Raw genomic sequence first — 16,606 nt, forward strand, 5'->3', positions numbered from 1 at the left:
GTTTTAATAAAATTTTTTTAAAATAATTTCATTTTTCGAGAAATTTTGATTAAAATGGTATATTAAAAATAATTGAACTTAGCCAAAGAATTTTATAAGAGTTTTTTAAAATAATTCAATGCCTGTAAAATTTTAATTATTTATGAAAATAATTAAATGTTTGCGTAGAAATGTTATTAAAATTTTTTTTTAATAATTGAATTCTTTTGGGAAATTTTATTAAATTAGTAAATATTTAAAATCATTGAATTAAGTAAAATTTGCAGAAAAAAATTGAAATTTTATTAAAATTTTTCAAAATAATTGAATATCGGAGAAGAATTTTATTATTTATAAAGATAATTGAAATTCTGACGAAAATTTTTGTAAATTTTTAAAAATAATTCAATTTTTCCAAAGAATTTTTTATTACTTTTGAAAATAATTGAATTCTTGAGACGAATTTTATTAAAAATTTCTTTTTAAATAATTTAATTCTTTTGTGAAATTTTATTAAATCAGTAGATATTGAAAATAATTGAATTTTTACAAACTTTTGAAGTTCATCTACTTATGAAAATTGTAAACGCAACTCTTTTAAAATTGAATTAATTATGAAATATTTAAGTAAAATTAGATTTCAAGGATAACTTTTGAAAACAACAATTTTCCAGGATTTCGATCAAAATTCCCTGACTTTTCCAGATTTTTCCAAGATTTATAAAATTCCCTGACATTCTCAGGTTTTCCGTGTTGTGTGGCAACCCTGGACTCTAATTTTTGTCACTAAATCAGCCTTCGTGTTAATTTCGAATATTAATTTTCGTTAAGCAAATAAATATTAATTTTTTCTTCTTTATAAAACGGTGTAATTAAGTACTTGTTTAAAAAAGAAAACAATAAACTGAGATCAAAAACCGTTCTAGGTAAAAAATTATAAAAAAAAAATTATATATTCTCTTTTCTTACAAAGCACTTATAAAACGTAAATTTTATATAATAAATTACACTGGTTCTTATGTAAATCTAAATAAAGAAAAAAAAACCTCTCCCCTTTTCTTTTCTCCACCCACAGTGGTGAAATTGAATTTCTTTCATTTTTTTCTTCACTTCAATAGACACTATAATCGCAAAATATTTTGGAAGGACTAATTTACGAAAGAATTGCGATACTTCGCCTAGGTCCTAAGCAGATATTATCGAGACTGGACCATTTTTTAATACCATTACGTAAAACTTCTGCTGCCACTTTATCTTCGTAAATGCGTGACATTGCCTCAAGTTTTTGCGCTTTTTCTTTACTAAGTGGTAAAGAAAAATCCGATGCCAATGAATTGGCCTCGGCAAGTGTCCTGAGATCAAAATAGTATTTGGCGTACACACTGGAAGGTACATTAATGTTAAATTGAAGCATTTCCAGAAATTGTCTCTCTAATTCGTTCCTGCATGAAAGAAAAAAAAATACATTAGTATTAACAGGTTTCTATTTTTGACAATAATTTCTTTTTAAATAACTTTTAAATAACTTCGCATAAATTCAATTATCTATGTTCAAAAATTTTTTTAAATTCTCGTCAAAATTTCAATTATTTTTATAAATAATAAAATTTTTCTCCAAAATTCAATTATTTTCAAAAAATTTAATAAAATTCTTGGCAAAATTTCAATTATTTTCAAAAATGTTCCTCATTTTAATTATTTTTTATATCTACTATTTTAATAAAATTTTCCAAAAGAATTCTATTATTTAAACAAAATTTTAATAAAAATTTAATAATACATTTTTTATGGGAATTCAATTATTTAAAGGAATTTGAATAAAATTCTTCGGTAGAAATCAATTATTTTCTTTCTTGAGAATTCAATTATTTTTCAAAATTTTGATAAAATGCTTTATAAATTTGAAAATTTATAATAAAAACGGTCATAGAATACAATTATTTTTCGTAAAATACAACATTCTTTCTAGAAATACAATTATTGTCAAAAATGTTTGTAAAATTCTTCGAAACAATTCAATTATTTTCGGTAAAAAATAAAATTCTTCTAAGCAATTCAATTATTTTTTGAAATTTTAATAAAATTCTTCCCAAGAATTCAATTTTTTTCAAAAATAAACATTTTCACAGGAATTTAATTAAAAAAAAATTTTTTTAATTCTTTGTCAGATTTCAATTATTTTCAATTTTTTAATAAAATTTAATTATTTTTAAAAAGTTTTTAAAAATTCTGCAAAATTCAATTATTTAAAAAAAATTGAATAAAATTCTTCACAAGAAATTAATTATTTTCATAAATAATAATATTTTTCTCTGGAATTCAATTATTTTTACAAATAAAATTCTTCACGGGAATTCAATTCTTTAAAAAGATTTTTAATAAAATTCGTTGCAAGACCAAGAATTCAATTATTTTCATAAATAACAAAAATTGGTAGAAAATTAAATTCTTTTAAACAATTTTATTAGTTTCAGTAAATAATTAAATTTACTTGAAGAATTTCTTCAAGTTTTTTTTAAATACCTAATGTAGTTTTCTTAATAATTTTTAATTAAAAATTGAAAATTTTTAAAATAATTGAATTTTACAAAAAATATTTTTTTTTTAACTTTTTAAAATAATCGTTTCTATTAATAATAATAATTAAAAATTTTATTATTGGATTTTATTAATCTTTTTGGAAATAATTAAATTCATGATAATAAATTATTTATAAAAATAATTGAATTCTAGCGAATAATTTTATTAAAATTTTTGAAAATAATTGATTTCTTGTGAAAATTTAAGTTTTAATTTTTTAAAATAATTGAAATAATTGAATTTCTGATAAGAATTTTGCTGTTTATAAGAATAATTGAATTTTATCGAAGAATGTTATTTATGAAACTAATTAAATTCTTGCGAAGAATTTTATTATAATTTTTAAAAATAATAAACATTAATACCTAATTAATTATGTAATTAATAAGAGAATTTTTTAAATTTTGAATCTAATGTTTTTTAAAAATAAAGTTTATATTTAGAAATTTTTTAATCAAATAAGAGAATATTTTACTTAAAACTAGAAATTCAATTTTTCATAATTCTATAAAACATGAAGAAATCGATAACTCCGAGTCTTCGACTCGAAGTCATCGATTTCTTTATGTTTTATAATAATTAATAATAATTATTAATAAAATAATTTATAATAATTAAGAAAATCATTATCAATTCAATTATTATTTTTAAGAATTTAAAACTAAAATTCTTCGATTATTTTTTTAAATTCTCGAAAAAGTTCTTTGACAATTTTCAAATTCATTTCTTTATAATACTTAATTTTACGAAATTTCAATTATTCGTAAATTCTTTAATTAAATAAATATTAGAAAATAGAAACTAAAAATAATATTTAAAAAAATCAATTAAACTTTTTCAAAAAAATTAATTACAAAATTCAATTATTTTTTAAAATTCACGCTCTATTGCATTTAATATTCAATTATTATCTAAAATTTTAACTGAAATTCATTTTTATGAAATGAAAATCAATTTTTATGTGAAAATTCTACTAGAATTCAATTATTTAAATACAAATTTAAATGCAAAAATGCAAATAAATAATTTATTGAATAATTGCACGTTTCTTAAAATTCAATTCCCATAAAAAATCGTTATCAACAAATTTTCAAATAATTGAATTCTATCAACGAATTTTAATAAAATATTTAAGAATAATTACATTTTTCGAGAGATTTGATTAAAATTGTATTAAAAATAATTGAAATTCTGCATTGAATGTTATTATTTATGAAAATAATTGAATTCTTGCGAAGAATTTTATTAAAATTTTCAAAAATAATTAAATTCTTGTAAAAAAAATTAACAGGAATTGAATTATTTTTAAAAATTTTAATAAAATTCTTGGCATAAATTAATAATAACAAAATTCTTAGCAAATCTTCAATTACTTTCAGAAATTTTAATAAAATTTTTCGCAAGAATTCAAATATTTTCGTAAAATAATAAAAATCTTTGCAGAGATTCAATTATTTTCAAAAGTCTTAATAAAATTCTTCGCAAGAATTCAATTATTTTCAAAAATATCAGAATTTTATTAGAAATTCAAATAATTTAAAAAGTTTCGATAAAACTTTTTTTAGTAGAAATTTAATTATTTTTAAAAACAATTTTTTAAAAAATGTCTCGATAAAATTCAATTATTTTTAAAATTTTAATGAAATTCTTCGAAAGAATTCAATTATTATAATCTAAGATTTTAATTGAAATCTATTTTTAAATCAATGTTTATGAGATAATTCTACCAGAATTCAATTATTTAGATACAAAAATAAATAATTTATTGAATAATTAAATGTTTCTTGGAATTAAATTCCTATTAAAAATTTTATCAACAAATTTTTAAATAATTAAATTCTTTGGACGAATTTTAATAAAATTTTTAAGAATTTTTTCGATTCGATTAAAATTCTATTGAAAGTAATTGAATTCCTACAAAGAATTTTATTATTTACGAAAATAATTGAATCCCCGTAAAAATTTTACTATTTATGAAAATAGTTGAATGAGTGCGAAGAAATTTATAAAAAAAATTTGTTATTAATGAAATTCTTGTGAAATTTTTATTATTTTTTGAAAATAATTAAAAGTTTTTGTAGAATTTTATTAAATTTTTTTTTAAATAATTAAATTCTTTTGATAAATTTTATGAAAATAGTAGATATTGAACAATATTTCATTTTTGCGAAGAATATTATTACTTTTGAAAATAATTGAAATCTTGCAATGGATTTTATTAAAATTTTTGAAAATAAATGAATTTTGTCGAAGAATTTTGCTATTTATTTATAAAAATAATTGAGATGTTTTGACCATTTTTTTTTTAGATTTTTTGAAAATAATTGAATTTCGGAGAAGAATTTTAATATTTCTAAAGGTAATTGAAATTTTGACGAGAATTGTTAAAAATTTTTGAACATAATTGAATTCGTGTGATAAATATTGTTAATTATGAAAATAATTGAAATTTTGTAATGAATTTTAATAAAATTTTGGAAAATAATTGAATTTTGCTATTTATTTATAAAGATAATTGAAATGTTGACAATGTTTTTTAGATTTTTTGAAAATAATTGATTTTCTGAGAAGAATTTTAATATTTCTAAAGATAATAATTGAAATTTTGACGAGAATTTAAAAAAAATTTTGAACATAATTGAATTTTTGCGAAGAATTTGATTACTTTTAAAAATATTTGAATTTCTGCAATCATTTGTAATTTCTCTAAAATTCTTAAAATTATATCGTACAATTTACGAACTTTTCATCCTTTTTGAATGAAATTACGGACTTTACGGACCTTTTTTAAAAAAAACGGACTTTTACGGGATTTACGGACCGACTTCGAGCCCTGGAATTTATAAAGTAAAGAGAAACAATAAAATAAATGACTCACATGTCTTCTACAGTAATGTCCTTTAGAATTTGACAATAGTCCACATTCCACACAGCCTGATCGTCCCACACTTTTGAGGCGAGCAAAATAGCACCGAGAACGATTCGTTTCCAATTAGCGGGCGTTATATCAATCTCCGCATAAGTGAGCAGACGTTCGAGATACACTAACGTTATAATAGCACATTCAGCCGTTAATTGTGCCGCATTAAAAAGAGTTCTCACAAATTTATATATCTGCTTGTGCTCCGGATTGTGTTTATCGTAATCATCTGCAACACCGTCTCTCTTCAACAGAAAAATTATTCATTAATTAAAAAAAACAGAATCTATTCTCCTAATGGAGGGCAAGTTTTAATTAATTTAATTAGTACTTCATTACTCTAATTAGTAATTAATATTCAAACTATAGATTTTAATCTGAAAAGAAGTAATTCAATTAAATTAATTTAAAAAAAAATTTTTTTAAAAATTATTTTTAAGATTGAAAAGATGCAATAAAAAAATAGCTATCGAAAAATTATATTCTCAAATTTTCTGAAATTTAATTATTTTTCATATTTTTAGTTCAAAAAACATGACAATTTTTAAAAGTAAAAAAAATAAAATTCTTTAAAACACAAAATTAATTTCAAATTAAATTTGCCATTTCTAATTTAAAAAAACTTTTAAATTTTTACGAGAATTTAAATGTCTACAAAAAATTTTAATTATCAATTTTTCAAAAAACTAATTTTTTTTTCACTATTTCTGAATCAAATTAATCTCACTTGTATAATTTTTGTTAAATAAATATTTATAATAGGTACTTGTGCTTTTTATTTTTTCCATGAAAAATAGAATTCTAAACAATTTTAATGTAAAAGCTTTTTGAAATTTAAGTATTTTTTTTTAAATACAATTGTGATTGAACTTTCAAAATTGAATTTTTTTTCTAATTTTTAAATAAAATTATTCAAAACTTTGAATAATTTGTTGGGAAAATAATAAATTAATCAGTTTTTTTAAAAATAAATATCTTAATATTTCCACAATTTACAACAATTTTCAAAGATTCAATTATTTTCTAAAATTTTAACAAAAATTCATTTTTAAATCAATTCTGATTAGAAATTTCTACGAGAATTCAATTCTTTAAGCACAAATATAAATAATTGATTATTTCTTAAAATAGAATTACTTATAAAGAATTTTATCAAAAAAAATTTTGAAAATAATGCGTAGAATTTCAATAAATTTTTTAAAAATAATCACATTTTTCGAGGAATTCATTTAAAATTTTATTAAAAATAATTGCCATCCTACGAAGAAGTTTTATTAAAATTTTATTAAATATAATTGAATTCTTAGGATAAATTTTATTATTTACGAATATAATTTCATTCTTATAGACAAATTTTATCAAAGTTTTTGAAAATAATATTAATTTCTTACAAAGTTTTAATTTTATTATTTAAAATATTTTATTCCTTGGGAAAATTTTTTTTTTAATTAAATTTTAAATCATTGAATTCCTGTAAAAATTTTATTATTTACGAAAATAATTTTATTCTTATTGACAAATTTTATCAAAAATTTTTGAAAATAATTAATTTCTTACGAAGTTAATTTTATTAAAATTGTAAATATTGAAAACAGTTGAATTTTAGCCAAGAATTTCATTATTTTTGAAAATAGTTGAATTCTTGAGGAGAATTTTATTAAAATTTTTGAAAATAATTCTTTCAAAGAATTTTATAAAAGTTTTATGAATTGTTTCTAAAAATTTTATTAAACTTTAGAAATTAGTGCAAATTCTTAATAAAGAACGAAAAAATATTTTTTTAGTGTAAAAGATCGTAAAAAAAGTAATAAATTGTAGATTTTAGTAAATAAAAATAAAAATTTCTTAATTTAAACAATAGAAAAAATACGTACCGTGAGCGGATGTAATTTTTCATCAAATATTTCGATTTGACGCTGTGAAGTTCTATTCTTAATGTGATAATATATTGCTAATGCGACGCATTTAACAGTATTTTTTAAATTTGGTTGAGATACAGTACTATCGTCTAAATAAATCGTACTACAGCTGCTACTTTTTTTTAAAGGTCTTATATCAGCAATTTGATGTTGACTCTTCTTTCTTACCATTCCATCTGAAAATTATTAATTATTAAGTAACTATATTAATCTCCGTATTCTTTCGTTTTTTTTCTCATCATTTTCTTTTTGGAAGAAAAACATTCGATATTCCCGTTTCAGTTCAGGATTTTCTTATAAATTCTAAAAATTTAATTTTTCTCACCACTTTTAATAAAAATTCCTGACTTTTCTCTAAATTCCCTATTGTGAGAATATATGATTATTATAATTATAATAATATTAAAACTATACTTTTCAATTCAGATTTTATTTTTATAAAAAAGAATTTGAATTAAAAATTTTTATGTTCTTTAGGTATTTTTAAAATTGCTAATTTTATTTTAAAAAAAGTGAGCGAATTGTTGCTAGTAGAAAATAAAATTTATGTCAATAACGTGATAAATTTTAAAAATTTCATCTGATAAATCACATTCAATTAAAACCCGATAAGTATTATATTTCATAAACAAAATAACAATAGCGTGAAAAATAAAAACAATTCAATATTGATTACAATCAAATAATAAAAATCTGTAATTCCTTTTTTTTCGAGACTGTAATGAACTTTGAAGCTTATGTAAATAAAGAGATCAATGCTATAGTTTAATAATCAAAATGCAAGATATTTTGTTGAAACTAGAAAATACTGGATAACTTTTATATTCACGAGACTTATTTCTAGATGGCAGGCTTCACAGTGCCCCTAAAAGTTATTTTAGGAAAAATAGGGGACTTTTAGGGGACCATAAAAATTGGTTAAATAAAGATAAAAATATAATTTATTTATACAGAGTCGCCACAAAAATTTTATTTTATTTTTCCCTGACCTTCCCTGATTTCCAAACACAACTTTCACTTTTTCCCTGATCCTAAAGAATATTCTGATTCACTCTAAAAATGATTAGAAACTCAAATAAAATGTTCTATTACATTTATTTACAAATTTCTTTAAAAGTAAAATTATTCAAAAACATCAATAACTTCTTTCTTAAATAAATATTTAATCATTTTTTTTTTCATTGGAATTATGATGATCAAAAATTTCAAATTCTATCCTTTTCAAATTGAACAACTCATAAGAATATATTGTTACTGTAATTTCTTCAAAATTATTTTTATCATTTCAATTCAATAAACATTTTAAAGAATTTTTAACTAAAATTCTACTTTAAATCAATAACATCAATTATTATTCAATTAAACTTTTTCAAAAATAATTAATTCTACAGAATTGTTAGTTAAAAGTGCGAAAAACAATAATTTAATTCTACGAGAAATCAATTATTTAAATGCAATAATAAATAATATTGAATGTTTCTTAAAATTTAATTTTTACGAAGAATTTTATTAACAATTTTTGAAAATATTTAATTTCTTAATTTTAATGAAATTTATTATATTAAAGAATTTTATAACAATTTTTGAAAATAATTGAAAACTTTTTGAAGAATTTTATTAAATTTTTTGAAAATAATTGAATTCCTGAGAAGAATTTAAATAATAATTTTTGAAAACAATTGAATTCATGAGAAGAATTTTATTAAAATTTTCGAAAATAATTCTCTTTTTTAGAAGAATTTTTAGAAAATTTTTAACAATAATTTAATTCATGAAAAGAATTTCCCTTTCTATTTATAAAGATAATTTAATTCTTGACAAGAATTTTTAAAAAATTTTGAAAATAATTTTATTTCTGCAAAGTATTTTATTACTTTTCAAGAGAATTGAATTCTTCTGATAAAAATTGATATTTATCAAAATAATTGAATTTTGGAAAAGAATTTTATTAAAATTCCTTAGAATAATTGATTTTATGGGAAGAATTTATGCGATTTTGTTGTTTATCAAGCTAATTCAATTCAGGGTTGCCACAAATATTTAATTTTATTTTTCCCTGCCTTTTCCCTGATTTCCAGAAAAAAATTTCACTTTTTCCCTGACCCTAAAGAATATTCTGATTCACTCTCAAAATTATTAGATACTCAAAAAAATGTTCTATTACATTTATTTACAAACTTCTTTAATTGTAAAATTATTTAAAAACATCAATAACTTCTTTCTTAAATAAATATTTAATCATTATTATTTTTCTGTAGGAATTAAAATTCTTCAAAATATTCAGATTTAAACCTTTTTGAAATTCAACAACTTATAAGAATATTATTACAAAACATGAAGAAGACGATCTTCTTCATGTTTTGTAATAATTTAAATTGCCATAAAATTTTTTAAAATAAGTTAGTTATTTACAAAAATCCTAAAAAAATCCTTCGCAAGAATTCAATTATTTTTACAAGAAGTACAATTTCACAAAAAAATCCAATTATTTAAAAAAATGTAATAAAATTCGTTGCAATAATTCAATTATTTTTATAAATAATAATAATAAATCGATTATTCGTTTATTCATTTTTGAATCAACTTTTATTAGAAAATTCTAAAAAAATTCAATTATTTAAATTAAAAAATATATAATTTATTGAATAATTGAATGTTTGTTAAAATTGAATTCTCATAAAGAATTTTATCAATAAAATTTTAAATAATTGATTTCGTTTGACAAATTTTAATAAAATTTTTAAGAATAATTACATTTATCGAGGAATTTGATTAAAATATTGTATAAAAAATAATTCATAAAAATAATAATTAAATAAATAATTAAAATTTTCATAAAATAATTGAATGTCGGAGAAAAATTTTAATATTTATATAAATAATTGAATTCTTACAACGAATTTTATTCAAGTTTATAAAAATAATTGAATTTCGGTGAAGAATTTTATTATTTATAAAAATAATTGATAATTTTCAAAAAAATTTTATGAAATTTTGTATTTTAACTAATTGAATTCCTGTGAAAATTAATTAATTAATTGTTAATTACTTATGAAAATAATGGAATTATTTTGAATTGATTTATTAAAAATTGAAAAATTGAATTCCTACGAAATTTTGACAAGAATTTTATTAAAATTCTTAAATATAATTGAATTTCGATGAAGAATTTTATTATTTATAAAGATAATTGAAATTTTGACAATATTTCTTTTTTAATTTTTGAACATAATTGAATTTCTGCGAAGAATTTTATTATTTTGAAAAAAATTTAATTCTTCCAACGAATTTTATTCAAGTTTATAAAAATAATTGAATTCATGAAAATATTTTATAAAAATCTTTTTATATAATTGATATATTTCAAAAAATTTTATGAAATTTTGTATTTTAAATAATTGAATTCTTGTGAAAATTTTATTACAAATGAAAATAATTGAATTATTTCAAAGAAATTTATTAAATATTGAATAATTGAATTCCTGTGGAATTTTGACAAGAATTTTATTAAAATTTTTAAAAATAATTGAATTTTGATGAAGAATTTTATTATTTATAAAGATAATTGAAATTTTGACAAGAATTTCTGTTAAATTTTTGAACATAATTGAAATTTTGCGAAGAATTTTTGTAACTTTTGAAAATAATTGAATTTCTGTAATCATTTGTAACTTTTCCAAAATCCAATTTTTCTTAGTATTTTTAACTGAAATTCTTCTATCAATCTAGTATTTATGAAAATTGTAAAAATTATTTATAAAATAATTTGTAAGTCATAATTTTATGATAGTTTTTGATAAATTAAGTTCTTTAAAAAGAAATTATTGTCAGAAATTGAAAAAATTGAAGGTTTTGTATTAAAATTCGAGGTAATTTCATAATTTACGAGGCAAAAAGGAGAAAAATTCAGAGTTTTCTCATAAATTTTAAAAATTCAATTTTTTCCAGTACTTTTAGTAAAAATCCCTGACTTTTCCCTGATTTCCCTGACTCCCCTGACCTGTGGCAACCCTGCAATTCTTTTGCAAAAATACTTAAAAATTTTGGAAAATAATTGATTTTCTGCGACGAATTAAATGTTATTTATGAAAATATTTGAATTATTGCAACGAATTTTATTGCTTTATTGAATAATTGAATGTTTCTTAAAATTGAATTCTTTCCTCAAGTTTTAATAAAATTTTTCATAATAATTGCATTTTTCAAGAAATTTATTTAAAATTGTATTAAAAATATTTGAAATTCTGCGATAAAAATAATTTAATTCGTAAATGAAATTTTATTATTTATGAAAATAATTGAATCTTTTCGTAGAATTGTATCAACAAATTTTTTCTATAATTAAATATGTTGATAAATTGTATGAAAATAGTAAATATTAAAAAACATTGAATTGCGAAAAACTTTTAAAAATAATTGAAATGTTGCAAAGAATTTTATTTAAATTTTTGAAATTACTTGAATTTTTGGCGAAAAACTTTGCTATTTCTAAAAATAATTGAATTCTTGACGAGATATTCATTACAATTTATAAAAATAATTGAATTCGTGCAAAGTATTTTATTACATTTTGTTTGAATAATTGAAATTTTGCCAAGAATTTAATTAAAATTTTTGACAATAATTGAATTCTTGAGAAGAATTTGGATATTTATCAAAATAATTGAATTTTGGAAAAGAATTTTATTAAAATTCCTTAAAATAATTGATTTTATGGGGAGAAATTTGTTGGTTATCAAGATAATTGAATTCTTTTGCAGAATTACTTAAAAATTATTGAAAATAATTGATTTCCTGAGACGAAAAAAATAGGGGAAATTGAGGGGTTATTTTCAAAATAGGGTACGTTTAGGGGCCAAAATTAAAAAAGGGGTCTTTCAGGGAAATAGGGGACAGACTGTGAAGACTGAGATGGTAAAAAATTTTTTTTTTCCTATTTTTCCAGTTTTTAATTTTCTCTAGATAATAAATTAGTGGAAAAATAATATTTACTTTCAATGGATTTTTTCGATCGCTCCATAAAAATGGTACCAGCACAGGGATGTAAGGACGGGTCGGAATTCCAAACTTCCGGCTCTCGTTCACTAATATGTTGAAGATTATTGACACTGATATCACCTTCGGGAAGATCCTCTAAACCACGACCAACACCATCGCCACCTAAATCCTTTCTACCAAGTTGTGGACTCGAATAAGCACAACAACTGCATTTATTACCCATTTTTCCGTTATCAAAAATTTTCTTCTTTTCATCAAACAAATTTCCCGTCCAGCAGGTTTAATTTCGATTTTATTTATTTATTTTTTTTTTGTTTAAATTTTTTAACCGGTTGAACGATCAACGAACGATCCGGCTTCTCAAGGAACACTGAATAAGAGCAAGTGACTCACATGTCATTTTTCTGCGTTAATCAGCTGACAAAACTTTGAATGTATTCAATAACGTTAAGTTCATTCATGACTCTCGTCGTCGTCGTCGTCTCTCTCTCTCTCTCTCTCTGTTCACCGGATAAATTCCTGATAATCTGATGAAAATGTTAATTAATTAAATTTCAGGTATAAACTTTCGTGTGAATTATAATTATACTATTTTTTAAAAAGAGAATTAAAAAAAAACTCGTTCTTACTTTTTGGAGTAGAAAATGTAAATGACAACGCCTTAAATTTCGACAGAGACCGGTTGTTTTTTGTGGTTCGATGAAAAGTTAATAGACAGAATTCTCGTATTTGAATTTTCCTCGTCACATTAGTCATTGTAGCGGCTTAAAATTGCCATATTTTTAAACAGCACAACAATTCCATTAATTATCACAATAAATTTCTTGCCGGAACACAAAATTTACAGCCGTTAGTGCCATAAACTATACGGAATACTATAGAGTTGCGATCATACTCACATTCCGTGACGGATCGACATAAAGGTTGATTCACATGTTTTTATTCTTTCGTAAAAAAATAAATAAACAACAAATAAATAAATAACAAATAAACAACAATCTATATTAATAATCATTGTAGGATTTCGGTTAAATTAATATTTTGAAAATGATTGATTTCTTGCAAAGAATTTCATAAAAAAATTAGAGAATAATTGAATTTCTTCGAAGAATTTTATAATTTATAAAATAATAATTGAATTTTGCAATGAATTTTATAAAAAAAAATGAGAATAATTGAATTTCTTGGAAGAAAATTAATATTTATGAAAATAATTGAATTCTTGACAAGAATTTTATTAAAATCTTTGAAAATGGTAATTAAATTCTTTTGAAGAATTTATTTCAATATTTTTTTTTAAATAATGTTTCTTTAATAATTTTAATTGAAAAAATTGCCAGTAACTGAATTTTATGAACAAATACTTTCAAGTTTCTTTTCAAAATCGTGTTTCTTAATAGTTGAAATTAAACAATTAAATTATTAAATTGTATTACAAGTTTTAGAGAATAATATTGAATTTTTGGAAAGATTTTTAATATCTATAAGAATAATAATTGAATTAATTTCAAAGGATTTTAAAAAATTTTAGAAAATAATTGAATTTTTGCACGAATTTTATTATCTAAAGAATTAATTGAATTGATTCAATAAATTTATTAAAATTTTTAAAAGTAATTGAATTTTTTCAAAGATTTTTACCTACTTATAAGAATAATTGAATTAGTTTCGAACGATTTTTAAAAATTTTAGAAAATAAATTGATTCTTTGCAAAGAGTTTTACCATTTACAAAAATAATTGAATTGTTGTGAAAGATTTATTAAAATTTTTAAAAATAATTGAATTTTGCAAAAAATAATTGAATTTTACTAGTTATAAAAATAATTGAATTGATTCAAAGGGTTATTATTAAAATTTTTAAAAGTAATTGAATTTGTTCAAAGCTTTTTCTATTTACAAAAATAATTGAATTGTTGTGGAAGACTTATTGAAATTTTTAAAAATAATTGAATTTTTGCATGAATTTTATTATTAAAAAAAATAATTGAATTTTTTCAAAGAATTTTACTATTTATAAGAATAATTGAATTATAGTTTTGAACGATTTTTAAAAAATTTAGAAATTAATTGAATTTTTGCAAACAGTTTTACCATTTAAAAATAAAATAATTGAATTGTTGTAAAAGATTTATTAAAATTTTTGAAAATAATTGAATTTTTTCAAAGAATTTTACTGTTTACAAAAATAATTGAATTAAAGATTTTTTAAATTTTTTAAAAATAATTGAAATTTTTTAAAGAATTGTACTATTTAGAAAAATAATTGAATTAGTTTCAAACGATTTTTAAAAACATTTAGAAAATATAATTGAATTTTTTCAAAGAATTTTACTATTTGTAAGAATAATTGAATGAGTTTTAAAAATTTTAGAAAATAATTGAATTTTTGCAAAGAGTTTTACTATTTACAAAAATAATTGAATTAAAGATTTATTAAATTTTTTAAAAATAATTGAATTTTTTTAAAGATTTTTACTATTTAGAAAAATAATTGAATTAGTTTCAATAACGGTTTTTAAAAACTTTTAGAAAATAATTGAATTTTTGTAAAGAGTTTTACCATTTATAAATATAATTGAATTAGTTTTGAAGGATTTTAAAAAATTTTAGAAAATAATTGAATTTTTGCATTACTATTTACAAGAATAATTGAATTAGTTTTGAACGATTTTAAAAAATTTTTGAAAATAATTGAATTTTTGCAAAGAGTTTTACCATTTATAAATATAATTGAATTAGTTTTAAAGAATGTTTAAAAATTTTTCCAAAATAATTGAATTTTTGCAGAGATTTTTACTATTTATAAGAATAATTGAATTAGTTTCAAACGATTTTTAAAAATTTTAGAAAATAATTGAATTTTTGCAAAGAGTTTTACCATTTACAAAAATAATTGAATTGTTGTAAAAGATTTATTAAAATTTTTAAACATAATTGAATTTTGCAAAAAATAATTGAATTTTACTAGTTATAAAAATAATTGAATTGATTCAATACTCAAATTTTTAAAAGTAATTGAATTTGTTCAAAGAATTTTCTATTTACAAAAATAATTGAATTGTTGTGAAAGATTTATTAACAAATTTTTTAAAATAATTAAATTTTTCGAGAAATTTTATTAAAAATTTCAAAAAACTTAATTTTTCCATGAATTTTATTATTTAAAAAAAATAATTGAATTGATTCATAGAATTTATTAAAATTTTTAAAAGTAATTGAATTTTTTTCCAAAAATTTTACTAATAATTTACAAAAATAATTGAATTGTTGTGAAGGATTTATTAATTTTTCAAAAAATAATTGAATTTTTACATATTTATATAATTAATTGAAATTGAACATCTCGTTCCGCACGCGTGACATTTGACAGTATAGGGTAAGTGCGTCAATTGCTGCGGGTGCTTCAGTTTCTGCGGCATTTTAATAATTTAAGTGAATACATTTGTTCAGGGCACAAATAATTTTGAAATTTTTTTTAAAAATTTCTTAACGATGTAAGTTTTAAAATAGATATAGGAAGTATATACCAAAACATAATATTTATGTATTTTATTTTAATTAAAAGTTGACGTGTGCAAGGTTTTATTTATTTTCATTGCTAACTTTGCTGGCGGTGCAAAAATACCTACATAAAAAAGGCTTTATTATTGTTTTTAGACTTAAAGTGGTTATTATTATGATGATTTTAGATAAAGAAAACCTTGTTTTAAAAGAAAAATTAAACTTTACTTTATTTTTGTCTGTTATTATATTTTATTTTTAAGAGTAGTAATTAACACAGAATTTGGGCTTGATTTAATTTCTGCGCCCTCAGAAAATCAACTAAGACTGGTTACAATAGACTATCTATTTTGAAAAAGAGCAAGAAAAAATTATGAAAATGAAAGAAAAAATGAAGATTATGGAGGAAAAACTAAAGAAAATTTAATAAATACATAAATTAATTAAGGAAGAATTCTGTTATTAAGTTTTAACTAAATGTTTCAAAAATGTGATAATTCAGAAATTATTTGTTACTTTTGTTAATATATGATATATATTTATTTTTAATAAATTTATATTCTATTGAATTAAACATTGATTAAAATCATTGTCCCATTTTGATTTCATAGTAGTTTGCGGTATTATACACATAAACACGAAATTATGCGCAGAAACTGACCCACAGGAATTGAATTCGCGCAGCAACTGATGCGCAGCAACTGACT

The 16,606-nt window shown here is 19.8% G+C and overlaps 1 protein-coding gene across 1 annotated transcript; it reads right to left on the reverse strand.

The window, feature by feature from the left end:
- Positions 1-899: 899 nt before the first annotated feature.
- Positions 900-13,264, reverse strand: LOC122500361 (cyclin-Y-like protein 1). The gene is made up of 5 exons (XM_043609262.1): positions 13,026-13,264; positions 12,391-12,923; positions 7,354-7,574; positions 5,438-5,724; positions 900-1,421 (listed from the first exon to the last, which is right to left on the reverse strand). Exons 2-5 carry the CDS (start codon positions 12,617-12,619, stop codon positions 1,133-1,135), a joined length of 1,026 nt encoding a protein of 341 aa, XP_043465197.1. The 5' UTR covers positions 12,620-12,923; positions 13,026-13,264; the 3' UTR covers positions 900-1,132.
- Positions 13,265-16,606: the final 3,342 nt, after the last annotated feature.

Source organism: Leptopilina heterotoma, unplaced genomic scaffold, assembly GCF_015476425.1.
Source record: "Leptopilina heterotoma isolate Lh14 unplaced genomic scaffold, ASM1547642v1 Lhet_183, whole genome shotgun sequence".
Classification (NCBI taxonomy): domain Eukaryota; kingdom Metazoa; phylum Arthropoda; class Insecta; order Hymenoptera; family Figitidae; genus Leptopilina; species Leptopilina heterotoma.

Bases quoted from the DNA above. Each gene is read 5' to 3' on its own strand.
- LOC122500361 (XM_043609262.1), bottom strand. From the start codon at position 12,619: ATGGGTAATAAATGCAGTTGTTGTGCTTATTCGAGTCCACAACTTGGT. The intron at 7,575-12,390 runs GTAAATATTATT...AATAATTTTCAG, and splicing joins ATCGAAAAAATCCATTGAAA to ATGGAATGGTAAGAAAGAAG. The intron at 1,422-5,437 runs GTGAGTCATTTA...TCTTTCATGCAG, and splicing joins GACATTACTGTAGAAGACAT to GAACGAATTAGAGAGACAAT.